Consider the following 25,558-nt stretch of genomic DNA (forward strand, 5'->3'; position numbering starts at 1 on the left):
TATTCCCCATGCTTACAAATACATATTTAGAACTGATTTTTATTGATGCTAAGATACAGTGTAAAAGGTCTATGCAGAGAAAACTGTTTCTTTCCCAGACTGGATAGTCATAACTGAAGGCTATCTGGTAATGTACAGAAGGGTGTATGTATCTGAATGCTACAGTAATTGCTAAATCACTGTTCTTTCTCATTTTTGTTGTGCTGCCTTTGCGAAACAGCTCTGAAGACAAGGTTGGATATCTCTTTCCCATACCTTTTTAAGCAACTTCTTTTAATAACGAACTGAAACTTTTACTCAGCTCGTGGCTGTCTTGTTTTGCCTAGATGTACCATGAGGACCCAATGCATTCACCGTGGATGCACGACTCCTTGCACGTCTTCTGCGCCATCAGTGGCACGTCCAGCAACGGAGCCTGCTGCTCACTCAGACCCACTGCTGAAATATAAACACATTGGTGGCATTTTACAGAGCTTTCTCAGGAATATTTGGAACTGCGTAAAGGATTTTGGAAAATCCACGATGAGCAGAGATTTGGGTTTTTCCTCCCCCTTGAGTTTACCATGCTTTCAGACAGGGTGCTTGCTTCTTTTGCTGAGCAACATGGAAAGTGCCTGGACATTGCACCACTGTGCTTGTTTTCTACCTTTTTTTTTTTATAGCCAAGTCTAGAACCACACATGGAAAGGCAGTTACCCAAATATGCATTGGATTACAGAACAATGAATTGAAATGATAATGGTACTGTGTAAAGTTGTACAATGGGATATAATAAAATGTAAAACTACTCTGTAAATAGAAGGAGCATAGAGTATATAGACATTAGCACTGTATTATATTTGCTGCTAAAAGCTTTCATGGGCAGCAGCATGAAGGAGAAATTGTAGTCACTAGTAAGAGATCTTCCCCTTCAAGAAAGTGACCTGGGGCCCAGATGCCCCCAGTTTCACTCGCATGATGAGAATAAACTTGCCCTGGCCTGGAATATCTAAAACCTAATTAAGAAATGATAATTGTTGTACATCCTCTGAGAAGGTGGTTGTAAAATAACCTCCACAGGAGCTGGATTTACTCCAGGTTTGAATTCTGGTTCAACTTTCACATCTGCAAAAGGATGGACTGTAGCCACTATGGACAACCTGAGAGATTTGTCATTTGATACCAGTTTATCTTCTTTATCATTCACAGCCTCACACAAATATAAACTCTGAGAACACCTGAAAGTGGGTGGGGAATTATAACATTCCAATAAAATTCTAATCATCTTTGAGATGTGTTTTTTAAGAAAGTGCATTGAAATGAAACAGCTCAGACCTCACTGGTGTTAACATCACATGATGTGCACAGTCCCTCCCATGATGCAAATCTGTTTTCTGAAAACACATTATTTTTGTCCAACACATGGTTAGAGAAAATGTATTTGCCATCATTCTTTTACTCCTTTTTCCCCTCCCCACAGCTTTGGTACATTGGCTCTGTCTCCTTTAATAAGACTCTTTCAGACACGGGAAAGAGAAAACATATCAGGAATTCCATCCAACATTTTTAATGTCTGTGTATTTCAAAATCCCATCAGTTGATAAATACAGTTCCAGTAGTTCATATGGGAAGGTTTGAGGATTTTGATGAGATGTGACAAAATGCCATAATAAAAGGACTCCAGCCTAGGTATTTAGCTTGGCTATAGTGCTTATAGAATGCTCACCTGCTCACTTCTGTAACAAAAATTATCTCCAAGTAGTAAATGGACCACATTCAAAATGTTTATTTTAAAAATCTGAAATTGTCTTTTGGGAAACAAACGTCGTGATCCCCAAATCCACCCACGAGCCATTGCAAGCAAAGCAAAATACTGATCCAGCAGTGTAACCAACGGACCACATTTCTGCTTCTGTGTGCTCTCATGCCAAGCAGGCTCTGAATTTAGCTTGTAAGAAAGAGGAAGAGAGACTGGGACATGTAAGTATGGTCCCTACTTTAGTGATTTGAATCTTTCAGCAAAGGACACACAAGGGCAGAGAGTGAGAGTTTTCCTATTTTCTAAAAGGAGATGAAGCTGTTTTAATAGTGGATGTGTTAACAGATTTCTTTTTGGAGCTAGTAATACTCCAATTAGGCACTAAAGACCTATTTTGAAAATGCCAAGCAATGAGATGTGGCCATACGAAAGCTCTTGATCTATAGCTCTTAAGTCCTACAGAGAATCTAATTGTTCTCCTGGAATTGCAGTGAATTCTTGTTTGTGTCTCTGGATGTCTCAGATGTTCCACAATAATGTGTATGGATGTTTTCAATGGCTATTCCTTATTTTTGCTGAAATCCAAGCAAAATTCTTGTCCGTGTCTCTGGATGTCTCGAATGTTCCAAGATGAGTTTTTGTCTTCACTTCTAATTCTACTGTTGGTCTTGGAGTTGTCATTTCAATTGAATGTTAATATAGAATGAAAGTTGTCTCAGTAAATCAGCCAAAAAAAGAAAAACACCAAAAAAACTATGTTTAATTCAAATCCAATTAGCATAAGTAGAGTTAATGAATAACAAAAATGCTCATTCTGTAAGGATCTGTCCGCTGTTCCTGCAGCTAAATAATCTGACTGGATGTAAAACAGAAACATCTCAAAGGAAAAAATGCCTTTTTGACACGGGATGTAATGATGCTGATGACAAACCAGCTTGGCTTTGCTTTGTGTTTTTACCAATCTGAAATCAATAGGGAGTGATCAGAAGGTTGCAGAACTCATTACTCCTATATTTGGGCAACTCTGTCTGGCAAGTGCTCCCATTTTCCTTTCCTCTCCTTTTGGTAGGTAACTGTCACCACTGAAATAAGTCCTCCATTGTTTTTTTTTCTTATTTCTGGTTGCAATAGCTTAATTCACAGACATTCTTTCTAACATCACTGAAGCTGCACGTACGTATTTTACAAACAGGCCCCTAATTACTGTTGCTGCACAGTTGCTGTCTAATCTGTCAGATCTCCCGAGCAGATGCGTCAGTAATTTTGCAATCACTCCCTTGTTTGTACAAAGGGAGAAGGAGTGGGTAAGGTGCCTGGCAGCGAGGATTAGGAGCACGACTCTCAGTACTGGGAATTTTTTGGATCATTGTGTGTTAGAGCCAAATGGATTAGGGCATGTAGAGCCACCCAGGGCCTGCCAGCACTCTGTACACAAGAACGTGCTTTAGAGATTTGTTCACCTGCGTGAGATGGAGCGGGGAAAGTGTCAATATTTGCTGTGGCCTCTGGCCTGCAGCTTTTCTCCCTGCAGAGATATGAGAAAGTGGTATCTTAAGGCATCATTTCAGCATTTCTTTCAAAACCAAAGAGCCTGGGATCCACAATTTCCTGCAGCTGAGGATGTATTTCTGCACACTTCTTCATGATCTGGATTTCTTCCGAAAATGGAATTGTCCATGAGATGGGTGGGACAACAAATGGGAAATCGTGGCTGTGAGAATGTGTGTAGTGTGTGACATGTCCACCTCGCTCATGTTGAGCAATGGTGAACCAGTGATGACTGTGATATTTCACCTATTCTGGATGTAATTCACTCCCTTTGCATGTGATTAACACCTGCTACTACCAAGTCATAGCAGAAGTGCTTCTATGGTGTGTGCTGTATGGATGTGCATTGTGCAGCCCCCGTTAACTTCTACAATGACAGAGCAGCACCTCCTGTGTGCCTCTGCTGTGACCCCGTGTAACTTTGGTGCTGAGTAATACACAAAGTGACTCCAGACAATCCTCAGACCTGCGTTCCTGTTCTGCTCTTTTTGTCCTTGTTTTGTTCTTGGAGAATCAATCATCTCAGCAAGAAGGGCAAATTCACGTTCCAGTCAACCCAAAGAAGGGAGAGTTTATTCCAGGGCACACTCAAAGACAACAACATTGGAAAAAGTACGTGTTGCAACTGATACACTTTGCTTAGGTTCCATCCTTTTTTATTTTTATTTTTTCCCTTCTTTGAACAACAGAATGAGTGAACTGAGGCCAATCTCACAGTAGGATGCTGGGGACCAAAACCAGCCCGATGTGCCACTGCGTGCAGCGTGCCCAAGGTTAAAAAAAGAACCTTCAAACATGTGAGTGCACCAAATCTCAGGATTAACTCCGAGTTATTCATTGGGAAATGGAAGATGTTGACTCAGAAACACCACAGGACCACAAACGTCACACATCCTTCTCTGAGGATCGCAGAAATGTGATCCTTCAGGAAACCAATGACTGAGATGTAGGAATGTACACAAATTTAGAACAAAACATGATTCACCAGTGTGGAAATATTGTGGCAAATCTGCCTATTTTCCTAGGAAAAAAAAAAACCCAGTAAGTTCACAATCAGGGTTTTGCTATGTTGTGTAGTTCCAGTTCTCCAACCCAAACCTGTGCTCTTTGGGAACACATCTCCAGTCGCTCTGCTCCCACTGACTCAGCTGATGGATAGGTTCAGTTGCCAGGATACAATAAATATTCCGACTCAGGCAGTTGTGACAGCTATTATGTGATGCAGTGGAGGTCAGTAACAGCGCTGCTACCCACCTCACTTCCACTGCTGCTCTCCTGTGCAGGGCTCTTGCATGTCCTGGCAAAACAGCTGCAGAATCACGTTCATTCACACCTCTGTCTGGGAACAATGGGAGGTGAAGGAGTTACTCCCTTGTCAAATATGTAGGTGAATTAAACAGACCACAAACTGAGCAGAAAAGCTGATGCATGCATTTACATGGATGCTTGTCGGAGAGGGATACAATTTTTTTGCACAAGCATGCTGGCTTCCATGTCTTCCCAAAAGGGCTCTTTGAGGGATTTAGAGATTTTACTCCACATAATTTCTGGATTCCAGAGATGCTGGTAGCAGCTCACGGACAGCTTGCACAGTTATGAGGCTCTTGTGAGCACACATGCTCCAGAACTCTTGGCCTGCCCTGAAGAATACTGAGGTTGAAAAGGGAGAGGCCCACTGAGTCAGAGCAGATTTTTTCAGCTTATGTTTTTAGATGTTTGTTCTTCTGATCCAACACTATTCTAACCAACCCGGCTCTTCTTCAAATTGACCCCATCCATCTTCTGAAGAGCCTGTAATGATGTCAGCTGAGATCTGAAGTACCCACTGTTGCAAGATCAGAAATGACAAAGGAAGAACTCTATGATTGGTACGGGGTAACTAAAGACCTCTGCTCCCAGAAAGGACAGTCCCCCCCCCTGGCCCCAAGCTGCCCATCGCTGCTGCCTCTTGCACCTGGTCACCATGCAGCCACACCACCCCACGCACCTCATTTGTTTGTTAATCTGATTTCGAGACTGTGGTCTCTCACTGTGACTGCTTGGCTGGAGGCAGGGGCAGCTCTCCTTTGCGACCTTACATCAGTGTCACCAGAAGTGATGCCGTGTGGCAGACACTTACCAGAGCCTTTCAGAAATCCATCAGGTGCGTCGGCGTGAGTCCCAGGCGCTGCAGCGCACATTCATGAGCTCAGATCTTCAGGAAGGGCAGGGTTTGCAACAGCAAGATGCAGGACAGGACTCACTGAGATTGGGAAACGAGGAGTCTCAGGGAGGTGGTGAGGATCAAAGCTCCGATTGCACTGAGACACAGGATGGGAAAAACGATGGCTGGGGCAGGGAGAAATATTGCATCTGCCTCCAATGACAGGCAGGCAGCCAACAGGCAGAGCCGAGCCCAGGCTGTGTGCCTGGCACTGCATCCCAGGATGTGGACAAAACAGAAAGAAGGAAAGAAAACATTAAGAAGGAAACTGAAAGCAAGAGCGAGGTCACTGGGTCTGACCGGCCATGCTGTGCAAAGATCATCTGCAGCAGCTGTAGTTCACACCAGCTACATGCACTTCTACAGCCTGACAGTATAGCTGTGTCCTTCAACGTGATGGTTTTCATTTGTTGATGACTGCAGGTCCATGGATGCTTTCTAGCAGCAGCTAGGAAATTTGCTAAGCCCTCCTGTTTTTCCAGGACTGTACAAACAGGCAGAAAAGAGAAACTATTGGCACAGGACATTCCCCACCCTATCGTAAAAAGATCTGCTTCCCTTTTTCTAATCTGAGTCTCTGAAAAGCAGATGAACTCTTGCAAAACTCCTTGAAGAGCTGAGGAAATACTGAACAGTTTGGATGAGTGGGAACAAGCGATCCTCACTGATCAGTTTTGGTTTGCCTTGAAATTCAGCCCTCTCTGCTCATTCTGTGCAATTTTCTGTCTGTATTCTGATGATAACCAGGAGCAGGCACACTAACCTCAATAACAACATAGGGTCAGAGAAAATACGCCTCACCCCAAAGGTTTTCTTATCCTGGGATGTATCAAAAGATCACTCGTGGGGTATTTCCACTTCTGTGGAAATCTGGGAAAGCTACAGCCACGTCACACCAATAAAAGAGAGCAAAAAGTGGCCTTGATTCCCGATTGCAACACTGCTGAAGCAGAGGAAGTTTGGGAAAGTTTGCATCAGGAAGAGCTGGTGTGGTGGGAGGGAAAAGGAACAACGCACGTTTTTAGTACGGAGGGCAACTACAGCAAGGAGACGGATTTGCAGGAGGGATTTGGAAGTGGGGAGCTCTGCCGTGGGGGGGGAACTGAGCGTCACATCACAAGAACCTCGCGGGGACTCAGGAGCACATTTCATTCGTGAGAAGACGTTTGGGCACGTTGGTCGGAGCCAAGCCTAGGTCTGGTTGCGAAAAATCACTTTTACTCCCCCAGTCGCAATCCCTCCGAGCTCACGGCCGCGCCGATGCCGGGGGAGGGTCCCAGGGAGGCACAGCACAGCAACGGGCGGCGATCTCAACGAGGGGCGGCTCAGGTGGGACCCGGCTCGTCCGCCGCCGCCCTCCGAGGCCGCTCCCCCGGGCTCGGGTTACCTGGGCGGGTCGCGGAGCGGCTCTTCCCGTCTGGCCCGGCCCCCGCGACGGGAAGTGGGAGCGGACGGCCGCGCTCGGACGGACGGAGCGGCGGAGATAATGGAGCGCGACGGCTCCGTCGGAGTTGCGCTGCCGATGCTGCCGCTCGTCGCCGTGTGCTGGGCGGTGGCAGCGGCGACAGGTGAGCGGGGCCGGGCCGGGGGACAGCGGGAGCAGCGGGCTCGGTGCCGGCGGGGAGCGGTCCCCGGGGAAGGGCTGCGGACGGACGGACCGACGGACGGGCGGTGGTGGGGGCTGGCTGGCTGGCACGGCTCCGCTTCGTGTACCGAAATCAAATGCTTTCATTTCGTGGCGACGCTGGACGAAGCGTATATGCTTTAGCGGGATCGGTACCCGCGCTGCGCTGCTCCTCTGACGGGGCCGGGGAAAGGGGATGCTCGGAGCTCTGCTTCTCCTTCCTTGCAGGGCAGCATCGGGCAGGTTCGGGGGGTATCTTATAAACTCGGAGCTCCTGCGGCTGTCCCTGCCTTGGAAACCCGAGCCGAAGCGGTGCGGGCATTGCGGCGGATCCCCGGCTGATCTCCGGACAGCAGCGGTGCCCCTCTGCCCCGAGCCGCCCCTCGGCATCCCGGCTCCCTTCGCTGTTGGAATAGCGAGCAGGAAAGCGGTGCGGGAGCGTGGGGATCTGTTAGGGAGCGTGGGGTGAAGCCCCCTGCTCGCGATGGTGCGTCCGTACGGCCGCAAGCGTCAGGAAATCGCTGCTTTATAACCGGCTGCGATTCGCTTTGTAAGCACGAAACGCGTCTGAAGAAGATAAATGAGGACGAGGGGAAAGGGTTTTGTTTGTTGATTGTTTTTTTTCTTTTTACGATATATATATATATATATATATTTACTCTACTCTATACGAAGTGTTCACTGGTGTTCCCACCGTGCGGCTCTTCTGCTCGGGGCTTTTGGTGGTGGTTGTGTTTGTTTATGGGCAGGACTGCTTCAGCTCTGCGATGTGCGTTACTGCTGCACTGTTAGGAGCTGGCACTGCGCTGTTTGTTGGTTTTGTTGTTTGTTTGGTGTGGGGTTTTTTTATTTTAAGGAGTGAAATTGAAGAATTGTGTTGGAAGGGGCCTTAACGATCATGCAGTTTCAGCCTCCGGGTGATCGTGCCTTTCGTATGTTTAGTATTTGGCCGTTGAGGTGTCCTGCCAAATTGCTGTGCCGATGTGATTTGAATAACAAAGTATTAGACGGTGTCTGTATTTTGTATATAAATAGATATAACTATATTGGAGAGGCCGTGCTTAGGCGTGAAAGCAAATTTTCAGCCGAGTGTAACATCAGCCTACAGAATTCTTCAGCTTTGCTTCAATTGAACACTTTCTGGATTTCGGTTTCTTACGGAGCTGCAATTTCTTTATTTACAATACCGTGAGCGTTCCCGGCTCACGCTGTGGGCAGTCAGAAGTTCTCATCAGAGCTTTTAAACTGCAATCACTGAGAAAACTCACTTTTTTAATGTTTTGTGGTTTTGTGGGTGATTTTAAAGAAAGGTCACGAAAAGACATTGCCCGGAGCACATAGCCGAGTTCAATCAATATTTGGTGGCGGGGTGAAGCAGCACGTGGCACTGACAGGATCAGGCCCTGCTGCTGTTTGCAGGGGTTTTGCTGCGGAAGAGGCAATAGAGAAAAGCGTTCTGGAGTGGGACAGGTGATGGGTGACAGTGTTTTAGCTTGCTGCCTTGGCTTGTTCTAGAAGGAAACTGCTTTGTGAGTTTGGTCGTTCAGAAGTGCTCTGTGTTCCCTGCTTCTGAGATCAGCTGTTTAAAAGAATAATAATAATCCTGCAAGCTTTGTCTGCTCAGGAAAGCCAGGAGTGTTTGGGCTGCACCAGCAAATCCTGGTGACTGTTCTCATGTTGGTTCTGAATGTAAATTGTCAGATGTATGAATGCACGAATGGTGACATCGGATCTCCACTGCTGCCTGTTCCTTGGCTGTGCAGACTCTGAGCCCTGCAGCTGCTGGATGAGTTTTCCTCGAGCTCCAGCAGAAATGGCTCTTGGGATGTTTAAGATAATGGTATGACAGATGCTTGCATCAGAATTCTTGCTGGAGGAACCATTTTTGCCTTTTCCTCCACCCCCTTCTGCTAACAGAAGCAAACGTGGTTGCACACTGAAGTGGATGGGAGATCTCCCCTCTGTGTCACTGTTCCCTTTCTGCACGCATTGCCCCAAATGCTGGAGGGGTTTTTGGGACATGTAGTGCTTGTTGGCATGGGAATACTGCTTCCACAGCCAGCAGGTAGCAGTGAGACCTAAATGCAGTCAAGAGGCCATCTCATTTGGCCTCTAATTAGCTATCTTTCAGTAGTACACAGAGGGTTTCTCAGGGGCTTACCAGTTGCTAACTTTCTCTAGGATGAGTGACACTTGAGTTTTTTTCTGCCCATTTTCTACTTTCTGTCTCGTTTCCTTCTCCATCTGACCTTCGAGCCGTGATGGGCTGTTAGGAGGCAGTGACTCAGAGCCTGGGTCTGGAAGGTTGGAGGCACAAGTGGGCTTATCCTTACAAGTGTCTCTGAGTCACGGCGTTCCTCGATTTACCACTGAAGCGCAGCTGCGGTAAATCACTATTTTTTTCTGTGCTAAGTTGACTTGCTGTGCACGAGCATGGCATTAAATGTGAGAAATTGAAGTGCTGTGGGGTTTTTTGTCTGTTTGTTTGAGTAGTGTTCTTGATTTTGATTAGTTTGGGCTGAGCTGTGCTTCTAGCCTACAGTTATTGCTTACGAGCAGTGATTGCTTGTCTCTTTTTAAAGTGTTCTTTCTGAACCTCGACTGGTGGCTGAATTGTGGGTAGGATGAAGTATCAGTGGCTTCACAGACTCTACGTGTATTTGCAAAAGGTTTGGGGTTCACGATGCAAACACTCATGACCAGAAAGAACTGGGAAACGTGGGATTCATCTTTCCTTATAAACGCAGGTTTCTCTACCACAGACACTCTGTGCTGCAATTTCCTTGAAATTGCTTTAAAATATTTTGTGTGTTTGTTATAATAATTAGCAGGCCTTGTTAATAGAAATAGTAGAAACGTTTTGGTGGACAATAGCTATCTGATAGCAAATAGGAACGTAAAGAATGCTCTTTCCTGTTACAGAGCTGAAAGTCTGTCAGTATTAATGGTGAAACGTGGAGCAGCAGGGGGGGTGATACCGATAACTTCTCCTTTCTTTTAGGAGAAAAAGTTCTTCCCCCTCCATCCAACCTCAACTATTCATTTATCCAAATCTGCACCTTGAACTGGACATGGAATCCCCCGGAGAACATCAGCAGTAGCTGTGACCTGGAATATTCCAGCGACATTCTGATTGATGAGGTCTCTCAGCACAAGAACGTGAGTTCCCCTTGTGTCTTGTGAGTCCCCGTGCTCTGCTGTGCTCTGGTGAATGTATTGTTGTGATAAAGCTATGTTTGTACGTGTTAAATTATTATATGCATGTGTATGTATTAACGAGTGTGGTTGTATTTCAACTTCTGATTCTTGCTGTGGGATCAAAACCTCAAAAGCGAGTCATACCAGCAAGTGAAGTACACAGACTTAGAAAGATCTCTCTGTCACTCTCTGATAATGGAACTGCTCCCGATAACACAGAGATATCACAGTAATACTGTGAAATAGTGCATGTGCCTGCCCTGCCCCAGCTCTGTTCTTACAATTGCTCGTGGGCGTCGTGTTGTGAAGACAACAGTATTTTTTCCTTGAAAATGATGTTTGTTCGAATCTTCTGTTATTTCTGTGCTGGGTGTTTTGTATCCCAGGTGTGATTCTCAGTGTGTCTCCCCATAGATCAGCAACTGTTTGATCACAATGGCAGGCAATGTTTCTGTGACACTGAAGGGGCTGTAGCAGAGCTAGCGAGATAATTTTCCATCCGTCAGTAGTTCCAAGCAGTCAGAATTTGAAGCTTTGAGTACACACTGACTGTGGGACCTGCAGTGCTGCTGTGGTGGGCATGGTTAAAATCAGTGCAGTGCCCCTGAGGATGCCTGCTGAAGTCCTTTGTTGTTGAGCCCCTGCTGTTATTTCATGTTCCTGATGGCCTGTGCGCTGGGAGTGCTGTGTTCTGAGAGCTCTGGGATGTGCTGGGATTGGAGCACGGCTGTGGTTTCGCAAACAGATGAGCTGATAGAATGGCTGGACACTGCTAAAAGGGCTATATGTCATTTCTGACACCCTCTCCTCTAATGATCGCTGTCAGACCTTTCTGTGAGTCAGTTGAACTTGCTGAGTCAGCAGAAAGCTATTGACCTCCTTAGTAGTTTCAGTAACTAATTGGAAGCCTGCTCGGATTACAGATGGGATGGTTTGTGGGAGGGTCTAACAAAAGCTAAGGTCAAGAGCAGTGAAAAAAGCTGTTAGATCCATGCAGACTTATTGCAGGATCATTTTCCTCCACGTTACGTTAATGCCTTTATCCCTTACTCCTTTTGTGGTAGGGTGCCTGACTCCTGTTAACAGTAGATATGAACAAGCAGACAGAACTCTTCTTTTGTTGAGCTGTGAGCTTGTCTGATAAGGAAAACGAGCATCTGAGTGATATCAGTTCTTCCATGTGTTGTTGGATGTTTGTGTCATTGTGCTCTGAGCTTTTTTCATTTTTAAATGGACTCGAATGTGTTTTTGTATTACTGTTAATTTCCACGTATTTGATGTGGTACTCCAAACGTTCTGGTTTTCTTTTCCCTCATCTAAACCCAGGAGTGGAGGAAGAGTCTCTTCCGCGTGACTGACACAGTCTTGAATAAGGAGATGCGTTTCAAAGTGAGAAGTGAATGCAAAAATGGCAATGCCACCGATCGCAGCCGATGGGTGGAGACCTCTGTGGCACCAAAAGGTAACACAGAACAGCAAGGCCAGAGTCTGGCATGCATCTCCTGGGTGAGGAGGTGGAGCATTATCTGCACTATTTGAACAAAATATCATAGAAACAGATCAGAGCAACGTTATGTCTGAGAGATAGTAGGGTGAGGGGAAGGTCAGTTGGCAGAGCTTAACGGGATGACACGCGGTGGCATCTTTTGATACTTGAAGTCTTATGGGAAAGCTCCTCACGTGTGAGTGCCACTTTCAAAGTGTTGTGGTTTCCATCCACTATCTTATGGTTGTGAGATATGAGGGAATTTACACCAGCTTAAGCCCACTGATTAAACCCTAGCATCTAAGTTTATTTCTGTGATCACAGAAAATTCAGTGTACCCCTGTGTTGTGTTTGTCCAAGTTTAAGAACTAAAGGTATTGCTATAATCAGTATCATTAAGGCTGAGAAAGATCACTAAGATCATCTAATCCAACCATTCAGAATTCTGAGACAGTAATATTTTTGTCTGGAGAAGATAAATATAATTGACTGTTTTCAAGGTAGGTGTCTGTGATGATGATGATGATAAAGCTCAGTGCTGTGCCTACAATGGTTATATATTTTAATTCCTTTTTAAAGTATTTGTAGTTCAATAGAAACAAAATATTTTCCTGACTCATCACCTCAAGTAACTCAGTAGTAATTCCCACGTGGTGGAAACTTTGAGTATCACTGTTACAATCACTGACATCCAGAAGTTGTCCTGGAGGGGTGTCAGTGAACAACTGGAACTGATGATTTGCTGTGCTGGAACAACATGGGTTGGAATATCACTCTTCTTCTGCCTTTTGCATGTTTTCAGTTACTTAAAAAGGGATGTTTGATGTTTGGAAAGCAGTGAGAAGACTTTGCTGGCAAAAATCAAACTTTCATACTTGCCTTGCAGGTATTCCAGGTACTGCTGCTGTTGGCTTGAGCTGTGTCTGGCACAATCTGGAGTACATGCTTTGTAAGTGGCATCCTGGAGAGAATGCAAGTAGTGATACCAATTATACTTTATTCTACTGGTTCGTATTCACTTTTTTATTACCAACCCTAAACTGCTTTAGTGCTGATCTGTAGTTTTACATAACTTAATGCATTTTATTTCCTGTTGCTCTGAAACATCTTGGAAGCGCAAGGGTGTCCTGACCAACAGAAAGCTCAGCTGATGGAGGATACAGAAGTTGCTGCTGTGGAGTCCAAGAAATTGATATGTTTATTATACGAAGGATTTGCTGCTTTTAAAGCCCTTTTACTGCTATTTCTTTTCATTTTTTTTCTAATTGTGATTCAAATGAGGAAAAAATCTGCACTAGCAGTGTATATTAGTTCCTCTCCTTGCAGCCCTGTAAGCAAGGGCAGTTAAAGCCAGAATCTCTCACTAATGCACGTCAGCTCTTAAATCACTGGAAAATGATATGGCAGCATTAACATTTAGTAGTCCTGTTTGTAATTTCTCTGTCATAAATAACTGATTCACACTGCAAGTAATGAAGAACGTCTTTTTATCATCTGCAGTGCTTGCCAGCTGACTACCATAAACAGACTGTTCTTCCAAAGGAAGAGAGTTGCAGTGCAGTCAGAAACTTGGCTGATGGGGCTTGTGGGATGCCATGGATATGTTAGCTGAGAATAAACAAATTGGGCCAGTGCCCTGCGATCACTGCTGAAACGGAGGCTTTCCAGAGCAGGTTGATATGTCTCCATAGTGTTGTCTGCTCCGAATGCTTCCCCTCTTTGTTAGACCCAAATTAGAGTTAAGAAGAACAGGTACAAGAGGGAACCTGAAAACAGGATGGGCAGTTCTGCCTTTGGCAGCCCCCTGTGTAGGGCAGTGTGAACAGGGAAGTGTCATTCCTATAGAGCTCTTAAACAAAGCCCATGTGGTTGGTTAGAGAGCAATCCCTTTATTTTCTGTGGAGAGAAAGCTACTGGAATGTTTTCAGTAGAAGCTGGGGATGTAAGGAAGGAGGCAGCCGTCACCTCACTGTTACTGGAAGGAAATACGTTGTGGGAAGCAGATGCATGCAGTAGGTGAAATGTGTCCATCTCTAGCAAGAACAGCCATACCTCGGGCACTGCTGAAGGAGATTCATCCATCACAAGTGAAACTATTGATGGGAAGTGATCCTGATCTGTTTGCTTTCTAAACTCTTCTTTTTTTCCTTGAAATTGTTTTCCCACGGAGAAACGAGGACTCAGACTGAAAGCAGTCATCAGTCTGATGCTTGGCAATACATACACTGTGACCTGTCTCTTTCAGCTACTGGACACTCCTTATGAAAATAATACTTTTCCTGGAGGTTGATATGAGTGTGAAGGTTCTTATGTAAAGCTAACGCTAAAAAATATGCTATAGCACAACTCAAGATCTGTCTTCAGATTTTGTAGCAGCTTTCTAAATAAGCTTGCCCCTTGCTGCCCTCTCTTTTGAAGTTAAAAAGTTGTTTGGTTTTTTTTATTCCTATAGGTTTGATGGTTTGGAAAGACATAAGGAGTGCAAAAATTATTCTGTGAGCCAAGGAAGGTTTGAATGTGCCTTCAGTCTTACCTTCCCTCAGACTGCCAATAGGTACCCACCCATCAGTATACTGGTTAGAGATGACTCCGAAAAGATCATGCCCATATGTGCAATTGAAAATCCTACCACCCTTGGTGAGTTGAATGCCACGTAGAGGGGGTGGGGGAAAAGAAATTTGCTGGTGTGTCAATGTGTTTGAGAAACAGTATGATTAGATGTTCCCTTCTTCCACCATCTTTGATTTAGGATTTATATAGATAAGGTTTGTTGGGTTTTTTTGTTTTTTTTTTTTTTTAAGAAGAGTTGTTTTCACTCATTTCTACTCTTCCTTTGATTCTTTCTTTATTTTTTTTGGTTCTTTTTCCTCCTTCTGTTGTCAAACTGGTAGATGTGTAACGTTATGCAGTATAGAACTTCTACTCACATCTGTAACCAATGCAATATAATGTTTAAATTATTTCTGTTTATTTATATTTTGTATGTCAGTAAAACCTGCTACACCAAGGATAGTTAAACTGTCATACGTTAACAGTGGGATACATCTGCAGTGGAGTGAATCAGGCACCATTCCAGCAAACTGTCTCAGTTATGAAGTGAGATATCACAATGGTGATTTGACCCCTGCTCAGACAATTCAAGTAAGTTTTCATTGCTTACATCTAACAGTTTGGATTTCTTTTCCCTGTGCATAGAATCATAGAATGGCTTAGGTTGGAAGGGACCATCCATCTCCAAGCCACTGCCATAGGCAGGAGTGCATCTTCTATAACTTGTGCTGATGATCATAGTAACTCAATCCTTTGTTGTTTAAAAATGAATAATGGTATGTGCTGCATGTGAATGGGTTGGTTGCACTAGCTGAAAGCGTTGTGTGCATTTGATGGATTTTTATCCTATACAGTTGTTTTCCAGTAGTAGTATATGTAATATATACACACACATAATTTGTGATAGCCTTCCAAATCCATGCCATTGTATATTACAAAGCAATAAATTATAGTTAGTCTCTGATAAAGAGGTATATATTAAACCAAGTAGCAACGCTCACCAGGAAATATACTGTAGAGCATAAACTTACTTTCTTCTCTTTGATCTGGAACTTTGGTCCAGTGGCAGTGTGTTTGCCTGCTATTGGTCTGCCCTCTGCCAAATGACTTGCTTGTCCTTGGATGACATGCCTCAAGTACTGTAAAGTAAAATTAACTGCCCACAAGAACACAGAACCTTGTACAGAAAGTCATGGGGGATTAAAACTGACAGAGGTTGGGAGTGGAAAAAAAGTTGTGCACTCTTAGGTATACTGATTTAGACATACGTATAAAAAGCATTGACTTTGGTGTCTGGATGTACTCATGCCTGAGTCTGTGTAGTCGAACTGACTGTGCTGTCTGATCAGAATGGTAAACAACAAGATAAATTTAAGAGCAAGGTACCAGTCTTGTCCAGCAGAGCATCTCGTTTGTCCTACAAAAAATTTAGCTAACTCAAATTATGTTAACAATTCTTGGGGAACTGGCCTCTTCCATCAAAAATATATGGAGTTTAAGCCCAGCTCTCTATGGAGGCATCACAGTAAAGTTTTTCATGGTCAGAGTTAGATCAGTGTTGTTGCCTTGCCTGAGTGTGGGGCAGGCAATGCAGATCATGGATGTTTTGCCAAAAAAAAAAAAAAAAAGGCACCATGCCAGACACAAAGTCTTTGTTGAATCATTTTTGCCAAATGCTGTACAATAGATACAGCAGTGAGTCAGTTTAAATCTTGGCTTTGAAATCTCTGTTTAGGCACTCTTTGCTGATTAGATGTTATTATGTCTTTTTCTTTGAAGTTCAGTATTCATGAGATCTTCTATCAAAACATTAGTATTGCAATAACTGCAAAAGGGAAATGTGCTTGTAAACATCTGTATCACTAATCATACAAAGCCAATTACCTTTTCCTTCTATGCTAGGTTAAATTTAATTCTACGTCAATTCCTAGTGTTGATCCTAATAGCAAGTACACCTTCCAAGTGAGAGCACAGCCAAAGGTTGAATGCTACAGCAGCAAGTTTTACAGTGAATGGAGCGAAGAAAAGAGTATTGGTGAGAGCAATTTTTCCTTGAATTTGAATTTCATCTGTTAGGAATCTCATACCTTGCCTGATGAGTTAGTGGGAGTCCTGGATCATCTTCCAGTGTGGATATTTAATTTTGCATGAGGAGAGATCAAGGGAATTCTATTGCTGCTTACACTTCTATGTGTTTTGGGTTGCCATCCGTTTAGCTGTGCAATCACCTTTTTCAAGTGCTGTCACTTTTTCAGCTCTGAGTCTCTGTTCTTCATTTTCCTGCCAACACTATCTACGTTTTATTATCATATTTTGAAAAATGAGCCCTTGCATCCAAAAGTATTAGTGTGTTTGGAAAACATTCAGGCTGTGAGTTAATTACAGACTTATTCACTCCCAAAACATCTGTAAGTTTCAAAAAACCTTTCTCTTCCAGGTGAGAATCCGGACTCTGCATTCAACTTTCTTTTAATAATCACCATTCCATTAATAGTAATGGTATCCACAATAATTCTACTCGTTTACCTTAAAAGGTAAATAATTATATTGCTTTATTTACTGTCTGTTACTTCTGACTGGTCTTTGGTTTACCCTATAATGCATCTGTCTTCCAGGTGACTGCTCATGATGTGGCATGTTTCAGCAGTGGCTGCTTTTTCAGTAGCACACGTCAAGTAACAAAAATGGCAACAGGATTGTGCCTCATCTGTTGGAGTTAGGGTTGTAGGTCACATAGGTGCTCTGATTGCCCTTTGGTAACATTTCTTGTATCTGATTACAGTTAGATCCTTATTACACAGGGGTCTCACTCCCCTCTTCCAAATTCATTCCCTCATCCAAATTCAAAATTAAGATAATATATGGGAAGTGTATATATATATATAAGTGTGGAATGAAGAAACTGGGCTGCGGTTGCACAGGAGCTAAATATGGGCTAGTGGTGTCAAAGCCAACTCCACGCATTTTCTTGTCTGCACCCAAGCGTGATTTTGAAATGGTGATTTTTCTTTTTTAATGAATTCATCTGAAGTTTTTTTTCATTCTTTGAAGGCTGAAGATACTCATTCTTCCACCAATCCCTGACCCTCGGGAGATCCTGAAGCGTATGTTTGGAGAGCAGAATGAGGATCCCCAGGTTGGTACAAAGCTGTTTGGTGGGTTTATCTACGGAGCTGGAATCTGCAAGCTTCCACTATTCTTTTTGATACCACCTATCTCAAAGCCAACACAATATACGTAAGTCCAAATAATGGCAATGGGAAGAGCTGTACAGAAACATTTACCCAGAGCTTTATATTGTGAAACTGGTTTGTCTTCTGGGAGGCTGAAAAAACAGTTCTCACGTTCAAAAAAACACTGCTAAAAACATTGCTCTTCTCTTCCAGAGCTGTGCAAAGGAGGACTGTGTGAATGGTTACGACAGGTTAATCAAGGAAGAAGAAATTCATTCTTTAATTTTAATAGAAACTCCTGAATCCTCTAATCCTGAAAAAGAACACCGATGAACTGCTTTCACAGTGGAAGATAAAGGAGCAACCCTGAAAGTCTTCCCTTAACTCAGGTGGCAACGTGAATGTGAAGATGCCTGCAGACCATTCACTAACACCTACCTTACAGAGTCCGTTCTGAGCCTTATTTCTTTGATGCTCAGAAGATGCATCACCAATGTTGTCCATTCTGCCATCTCTGCTAGCAGAATTCATCTTGGATCCCTTGAGATGAGCGTGTACATGAGTTTCCTCTGTGTCACAGCATCTGTTGTTCAGACTCCAACCTGCTCTGCCCTATTGTCAACTGCACCTGCGTTTGTGCCGCACGTTAGTTTGTAAATATTGGCTTCTCTGGGGCTTTGTTGGGTTTTGTTTGTCTTGGAGCACGCACTGCGAAGTGTTTGGCTTTGTTCCTCAGCAGGTGAGGCAGGGCTTGTATAACAGTGGGTGAGTCATTGTTGTGCTGCCAATGGATGGGATGCAGAGCAGCAGCTGTTAGGGTGCCCTGGGCAGAGGGCTTCCAGGGGGCATCGTGGACTGATCTTCCCAAGCTGTGCTTCAGCTGTGAGCTGATCAAACCCAGAACAAGGGTTGCTTTTTCTTTAAAACATGTGTATGAGACTCCTCCTCACCTTCAGGCTGGTATCCAGGCTGTCCATAGAAGGCTTGCTTTGGCTTTTTTGTCCTATCAAGTGCCTTAGATGCAAGGCCTTCATGAACTTGGTGTGTTACTTAAACTTTTAAAGTGATAGCAGTTATCTTCAGCTGTGTTGTGCAGTGGCTGGTGGCTGTCACCAGGCAGTCATTGTGCTCTGGCCATATTGGCCAAATGACTTTAGAAGCTGAATTATATGGAGTTTATCCAGCAGAATTGCAGGGTGGATGCGTGAGTCCTAAACCTCAGAAACAGAGTGAATGCAAAGACTTTCAGATTTGCCTGTTCTGCTGTGCTGACAGATCTGAGAGAAGAGGACAACCTTGGCCTGCCTCCCTGGGGACAGAATTCATGGTTTCAGTAGCGATCATAGAATTGTTAAGGTTGGAAAAGACCACTGAGATCATCTAGTTCAACCATACGATGATGACTTTTGGATTTCAGCTTCCTGGCTTGGGACTTTGCAGTTTTTAAAAAGGTGCTTATTTCCCTTCAAGGAAAAATTTGACTTTTTTTTTTTTTTTTTTTTTTTTTTGAATTAATTTGTGCGCTGTTTTTTTCCTCACATGGTTTTATTCTGGGGTAGCTTTAGCCAGCAGAGCCCAACAGAAGTTTTCTGGCACAACTGTGATGTTTCTCAGCACTAAATTCTGAGCGTCAGTTTGTGACTGCAGGGCTGCTGGCAGCAGCGCCTGGTTTGTGCTGGAGGCAGAAAGCTGTGGGGAGAGAGGGGCTGTGCAGGGGGAGCTGAGGGGCTTCTTGCTCCTCCCTCAGCAGCACAATATGGGTGTATGGGCTATTGAGACCCTCGTAGCAGACTGGGGAGAGATCTCCAGAGGTTTGCTAGGAATGTGTTCTGAAACCACTGGTGTTTTAAAATGCAGCCCTATCCTTGAGCTCAATTCAACCAAAATGCTGAAATGAAATATTACATATATATATTTTTTTTCAGAGTTATTCTGCAAGAAGTTGAACTAACAGAGCTATAAATGTACATCCTTTACCCTCCCATGCATTTCCTCCCCCTTGTTAGTTCCCAGTTCCCACTGAACCACTCAGATACACAGTTCCTTCCACATCTCCTGCCTACCTTGAGTTACTGGTGGTGGAAAGGGAAGAAGTGCAGCAGAACTAAGAGAACACATACTACCTTAAATATTTTACTTGCAAACATGCTTAAAAAAATAAATTATAAAAAATTGGTTGATGAGACAAAACAAGAAGTCTCAGGGATTTCAGTGCGGTGTAATGACACTCAGGTTATACAAAGTCAGCTAGCAGCCCTGCTTGGTATCCCAGAGGTAAAAGAATAGCACATGGGGAAAGAGTTATTAATTTCCTTCATCAGCTTCGCCCCTGCTGCCATGCAACGTTCATGTCATTATAGAGAGAGAACGATTCCTCACATCTACCTCATCTCAGATGTTCATTCTAGATTGCTAGACACACAGATGTACGATTTCAGTATCAGTAATCATAACATAAAGGTTTGTGGCTTTTGGCATATCAGTCTAGGATGATAATCCTTGGTACTTCACCCTGAATTCTTTTGACTTTGTTCTGGTGTTTGTGGTAAAACCTAAGCGTGTTTGTTTGGAAAACAAACAAAAATCCCTTAAGGAGAAGGTGGGGGTAAAAACAGGCTGGAAGATCTCGGCTGAAAGAAGAGCTTAAATATGGAGGATGGTTTATATCAATATAGAAATGTTTGGGGCAATCCTTTGCTTTCTGTGTAATAGCAATTAACGTGCTTCCTGAGGGATGGATGCACTTCCCGAGCTGGTGTTTTAGCATGCAAAGTGTCTGCGTGTATCGTGGTCTCCAACACATCTTGTTTACGGTTAGGATTTTCTCCCCAGTTTTGCTATTGTTTGCTGTTTGTTGCAGTTACTTGATCTGTACGTTTGTTTAAAAAACGAATAAATATGTTGGAATATTTTTTGATACAGGTGTGTGGCGTTTAACTCTTGGCTTGAGGAAAAGGTGGCAGTGGTTTGATGAGGATGCATGTTCGAGTCTTGCTTTGCCACCTCTCCTTCCAGTGAGCACAGCCTGTGTCCTCAGTGGGGAATGCTAGGACTGCTGGTTTGGGGCTAGAACAATAAGAAGGAGCTGTGCACATGGTGCACGCTCTTGCCCTGTGCATTCACATTCCAACTCTATTTTCTTCTATGGGTGTGTTGTTGTTTTTTTCCATAATAGAGAGATAATAAATAACACCTTCTCAGGAAGAAATTTGACTTATTTCGCCGTAACCTTAAAAGCAGTTTGCTATTCTACGTGCCTGTTAGCTGCTGAAGCAATTTAAAAATGTCAAGTTGCTAATCTGATGATAGCCATTGCCTGGTTGCTTAGACCCAGATGTGTTCAAGTGCCAAATAAGCACATCAGCAATGGCTTGTTTGAAAGTACATGTCGTCCAGTTCAGTGAGCAAATCATTCAAAGTTAAAGCACTAACTGTGAAGATAAGTAGCGAGGCTATTTGGATTTTTGTTTTCCAATTCCACAATTCTTGTGGCAGTATTGAGCAGTAGTGGTTTTAAATGCACCTCAAAGTTGTTCCCTGTTTTTAACACATTGTGCTCAATGCAAAACAATTGAAGTTTCCTGTATTTGACGTGTCTAGAAAAATCCAACACCTGATTTCCTTGTAAGTTTTTGTTGCTCTCAGTTAAGGTATGACATGACATAGCTGGATAGCTTAAAAGGAATCAGTAGGTGGATACCTCAGTTGTAAGCTAAAGCATTTCAGTGCTTAATAGGTACAACTATTCACAGATTGAAAGACTGAAGACTTTCCAGTGAATGGAAATACCCAATAAATTTAGTTCTGAATTAGTGTTTGAAATATTCAGAATTTCCACTGGAAGGGAAAGGTTGAATTTTATTTTTTTTCATTTATTTTTTAGTTTTAACCAAAAAAAAAAAAAAAAGCTTTCAGTTTTGAAGGGATTTTCCCCTCGCTCAAAGAAAGAGGTGGGTGACTGGGAGCCCAGGGATGGCCTTGGAACTGCAGAAACATCCCCAGCACTGAGCTCAGGCAGCTGCTGTGTGCCCCAGCTCTGGGAGTGGGCACGGTGTGGCTGGAGAGAGCAGGAGGTCAGGCAGTGCTATTGAGAGCTCGTTGAGATGATGGCCAACTGCTTTGGTTTTGCTCACTTGTTTTTTGCTGCGAGAATTCAGTCGGAGCAACCCCCGGTGGGAGTGTTGCCAGCTGTAGAAATGTGGCTTCTAGATAAAAGCTGAAATCCAAACACAAAATCAGATTAAGGTCTTTCAGTTTGGACAAGTTTCCTACGAGCTGTGTTGAATCACGGTGAAAGCAGATGACTGAAGATCACGGTGATGTAACTCAATCCACGCTGTCACCACAGCAAAGCAATATGAGTTTGGGTGGGAGGCACAGGAGAGAGAAAAACTTTCTTTCAGGTCCGGAAACAGTGCACTCAGGTTTGCAGTACCAAGATCTTGAAAGCATGCTGATGGCTTCTGGGTTTTCTGTTGTTTTTTTTTCTCAATTAGGCTGGTTTAGGTTAATGAAATAATTTCTCTTTCCTGCAAACCTAGCGTGTTGTCATTAAAATATCCACTCTGCAGCTGTGCTGTAGTTATTTCCAAGCAATGCTCTTAAGGTAATAACTCAGCAGGGAAAGCTAATGATTGCTGTCACCGCAGAGCTGTAACCCAGCCAGTGTACTCTAGTAATTTCTGTGCCTTGCTTTGCTTTTGCCAAAGCACTGAAATTGTTTTGATGGCTCTTGCGCAGAGTCCACAAAGAGCTGTTTTCCAGCTAACCAATATTTCGAGTAATCACCCTCTTAGCCCACAGTGTTGAAGTTCTATTGTATTCAACTTGCCCTAAATGGCTAAAATTAGTCTTGGCTAAAAGCATGAGATTAAAAGCAGAGGCAAAGAGGCTTGTTATGCTCAGGCATGGAACTTGGACGGATCAGAAAGCTAGGAGCAAGCTGAACCAAGGTTAAATTACTGTTCTGCTTTTAAAAAAGTAATAAAATTGAATGCATGCTTCATCCTGGAAAACAATCTGATTTCCTTTTTTGGATGCACACTGGGTTTCTTTTCCTACTTAATCTAATCAAAGATGTATTAGATCACATTTTATCAGCTGTTGCTCACTGGTGTCATTCTGTAAAGTCCAAAATACAAAAGTCCAGTGCTTCCCCACAGCACTCAGCTATGTCACTGCCCCTTCTGGGCCTGCCTTAACACGGCAAGTTGAGAGAAAATTGTTGGTTTCTGACAATGGCAGTGGGAGCACTGAAATTAGCTCCTAGTCATCATGTTTTGCCTCTTGGAACCTTTCTCCCTCCCACACACCAAAGCTTGAGAGCATCGCCCATTTCCTTCCTTTACACAAAATGTCAGTGTAGAAACCTAGAAAATACCAGTGAGGTACTTCTGAGAGCTGTGAAACCGCTCAGCCCTTCAAATGTCAGCGTGTCCGCTACAAGGAGCATGACTCACAGCGTGGCTACTTAGCTTTTCATTTACATTCTATTGTAGAATGACCAAGGCTGGAGAAGGTCTCCGAGATCATCCAGTCCAACTGTCCACCCATCAGCAATAGTTCTCTTTAAACCATGTTCCTCAACACAATGTCTGCACGTTCCTTTAATACCTCCAGGATCGGTGACTCCGCCACCTCCCTGGGCAGCCCATTCCAGTGCCTGACCACCCCCAGCTCAGTACAAACTCCCTTCAGGTAGGGAGATCATCTTCCAAGAGAACGTTCAAATGTTGGTAACCTTGCCTAGATTGGCAAACACTGAAGCAGTACCACTAGCTGGTGTTTTTCCAGAGCTGATTTTCACACCACTTTTATTGCATGCACAGGGCTCTGAGGCTTGTGTTCAATCACCCATTGGTTAAGGCTTTGTGGGGCTGGAGGAGCTCTCAGGACACCACCGTGGCTGTTTGCCTGCAAAAGAAATCTCCAGTGAAGGAGGCTCTCCCAGGCTCCTGTTCTGCTGTATCTGCCTTAATTAGAAATCTCCCCCTGTAACTGACCTAAATTGAATTTGCTGCAGATTGAGATGATTCCTTGTCCTTCCTGGCATCGCTATGGACTGAGGCTATTCAGCAGCGGTTCTGCACTCACGGATGTTGCCCTGACTTCAGTCTGCTTTCTCTTTTCCACTTTGAAAAGAGCCCAGATCTTTCAAACTCATCACTTCGATCACATTTTCTAAACAACTTCTTATTCTTCCTTATAGTGCCTGTGTTTTGTTCTATGCAAAACTGCATCATCCTGAAAACAGAACACTCGCCTTCGTGGTCTGCAGTCCTCGTTTCCCAATAGGTCCACATTACCTCCTTGCTGCAATGGATTGTTGTACAGTCATTTTATGGCTCTTGATAATTCATGATCTTTTTAGCAATGCTTCTACTCTCTCTGTGACTTTTTACTGAGAAATTTATTCCTCTTGCCAAAGAGGAATGTTTTTAATAACTTCTGTCACTTACATTTCTATGCTGTTTGAAAGCTGTTGTAATTTTTTTAATACTCTAATTGTGTCCCTGGACATCTTCCTAACCAATCTACATTCAAGATAATCAATGGAGTGCATTCTTCCACATGGCTCAGTTGTTCAAAATGCTGACTGAAGCTATGAGCCTGACCGATTCCTGTGAAATAGTGTTTTCTGTCCTGCAGGGTGGTCAAGAGATCTTTAGGAGCTGTCGCTGCAGACACCAAGGTCGGTCTGGATGGGCTGTGAGCACCTGATGGAGATGTGGGTGTCCCTGCACCAGATGGCCTTTACTTGTCCCTTCCAACTCAACTGTTCTACAGTTTAGCAAGCTGTGTGTCCACCTCGGTGATGAGCTGTTGTAGTTCCTCGAGTTGATTGGAAGGATGTTGCCCTGTATATTTGGTACAAACTGCTGTTGAGGGCTTGTAAGAGATGCGAAGAGATACAGAACTGTTTACTTTATCCCTATGGAAATCTTGGAACAAGAGTTAGACAACCGGACAAATAACTTCTTGGAGATTTTCTTTCTACAGACATTTGTGATGTTTGTCACTCCGTTTTTAGAGAGAACTTCAAAGAGAGAACTTGGCTTCAAAGGGAGATGCAGCATTCCAGGCAGCCGCAGTATTGAGGTGTGCTGTGCTCAGGGATTAGCGTGGCCCTGCCCACCTGAAGACACACACTTTGTCTGAATGCTCTCCAGCCTGTTCGTCTGGATGTCTCTCTATTTGCCTGCTGAAGTGCAAGGTTACAGATAATTACTGATTACAGATAATAATTTTTTGCAAGGACCGAAACAAAAGGAAAATGGAATGTGCCAAGCTTCACTGTCTGTTCCAGTCCTCCTCATTGGGTCATACTCCTCTATTTCATTTTTTATATTTGCGAGCTCTTTCCTTGCCTACTTCACCCTCTGTTACAGGATGCCCTAAGCCTTAGCGCAGAGCAGAGGCAGGGCATGCTCAGAGGGAATGAAAAACATCAGATCTTACTGAGATAGTGACCACAAATGACAGCATACACAAAGCAGGCTTCAATGCCAGTGCCCTGCCAAGACAGGCTGCTGCTTCTCTCCTCGTGACCTCGTTGCTCTACCAAATATGGCAGGAGGATGAGGTCTGGTGCCATCTATTGCTGCACGTTTGTAAATCTTCACTCTTAAAAACACGTGGAAGTAGATGCAATGTGGATTTTTGCTCCATTGCTGTGTTCTCGAAGTAGAATAAGAATGGAAAGTGCACTGTACAAAATAGAGCGCTGAGGCACTGATACTCTCCTATGAAATATGCTGTAATTATCAGGAGGTTCTCTGCTTGCCAGTGCCCAACTTTGTGCTGCTGGTCTTTATATCTCCTTATTTACAGCTGCAATCTTCTGTTTTATCAGTATGTTGGGACGTTGTATAACATCTTCTTAACACACGTGTTTGTTATGTTTTTATTCCCTTTATTTAAGCAAAACCTTCTGGAGATGCTAATTCACAGCACAAGTGTGGCCCCTGTGGATTTGTAGATTCCTGTAACAGTGGGATCAGAGTGCACATCTCTCCTGGGGTGACTGAGGTATATCTTT

General features: G+C 43.7%; 2 protein-coding genes across 2 annotated transcripts in view; both read left to right on the forward strand.

Moving 5' to 3' along the window:
- The window catches only part of DOCK11 (dedicator of cytokinesis 11), a 69,833-nt gene extending 68,563 nt beyond the window's left edge, over nucleotides 1-1,270 (forward strand). Inside the window, exon 53 of the mRNA XM_065729386.1 lies at nucleotides 327-1,270. Coding sequence (XP_065585458.1) covers nucleotides 327-449 — 123 coding nt within the window. The 3' untranslated portion in view covers nucleotides 450-1,270. The remainder of the gene's footprint in view (nucleotides 1-326) is intronic.
- A 5,684-nt stretch (nucleotides 1,271-6,954) lies between these two features.
- On the forward strand, nucleotides 6,955-19,037 carry IL13RA1 (interleukin 13 receptor subunit alpha 1). Its single transcript, XM_065729387.1, has 10 exons — nucleotides 6,955-7,057; nucleotides 10,115-10,272; nucleotides 11,638-11,773; nucleotides 12,684-12,804; nucleotides 14,250-14,434; nucleotides 14,787-14,938; nucleotides 16,250-16,382; nucleotides 16,785-16,881; nucleotides 17,399-17,483; nucleotides 17,734-19,037. Exons 1-10 carry the CDS (start codon nucleotides 6,976-6,978, stop codon nucleotides 17,851-17,853), a joined length of 1,269 nt encoding a protein of 422 aa, XP_065585459.1. The 5' UTR covers nucleotides 6,955-6,975; the 3' UTR covers nucleotides 17,854-19,037.
- Nucleotides 19,038-25,558: the final 6,521 nt, after the last annotated feature.

The sequence above is a fragment of the Cyrtonyx montezumae genome, unplaced genomic scaffold, assembly GCF_038088225.1.
Source record: "Cyrtonyx montezumae isolate F1298 unplaced genomic scaffold, pur_monq_1.0 scaffold_11, whole genome shotgun sequence".
Lineage (NCBI taxonomy): Eukaryota > Metazoa > Chordata > Aves > Galliformes > Odontophoridae > Cyrtonyx > Cyrtonyx montezumae.

Bases quoted from the DNA above. Each gene is read 5' to 3' on its own strand.
- IL13RA1 (XM_065729387.1), top strand. From the start codon at position 6,976: ATGGAGCGCGACGGCTCCGTCGGAGTTGCGCTGCCGATGCTGCCGCTC. The intron at 14,939-16,249 runs GTAAGTTTTCAT...CTTCTATGCTAG, and splicing joins CCCCTGCTCAGACAATTCAA to GTTAAATTTAATTCTACGTC. The intron at 16,383-16,784 runs GTGAGAGCAATT...TTTCTCTTCCAG, and splicing joins GAGCGAAGAAAAGAGTATTG to GTGAGAATCCGGACTCTGCA.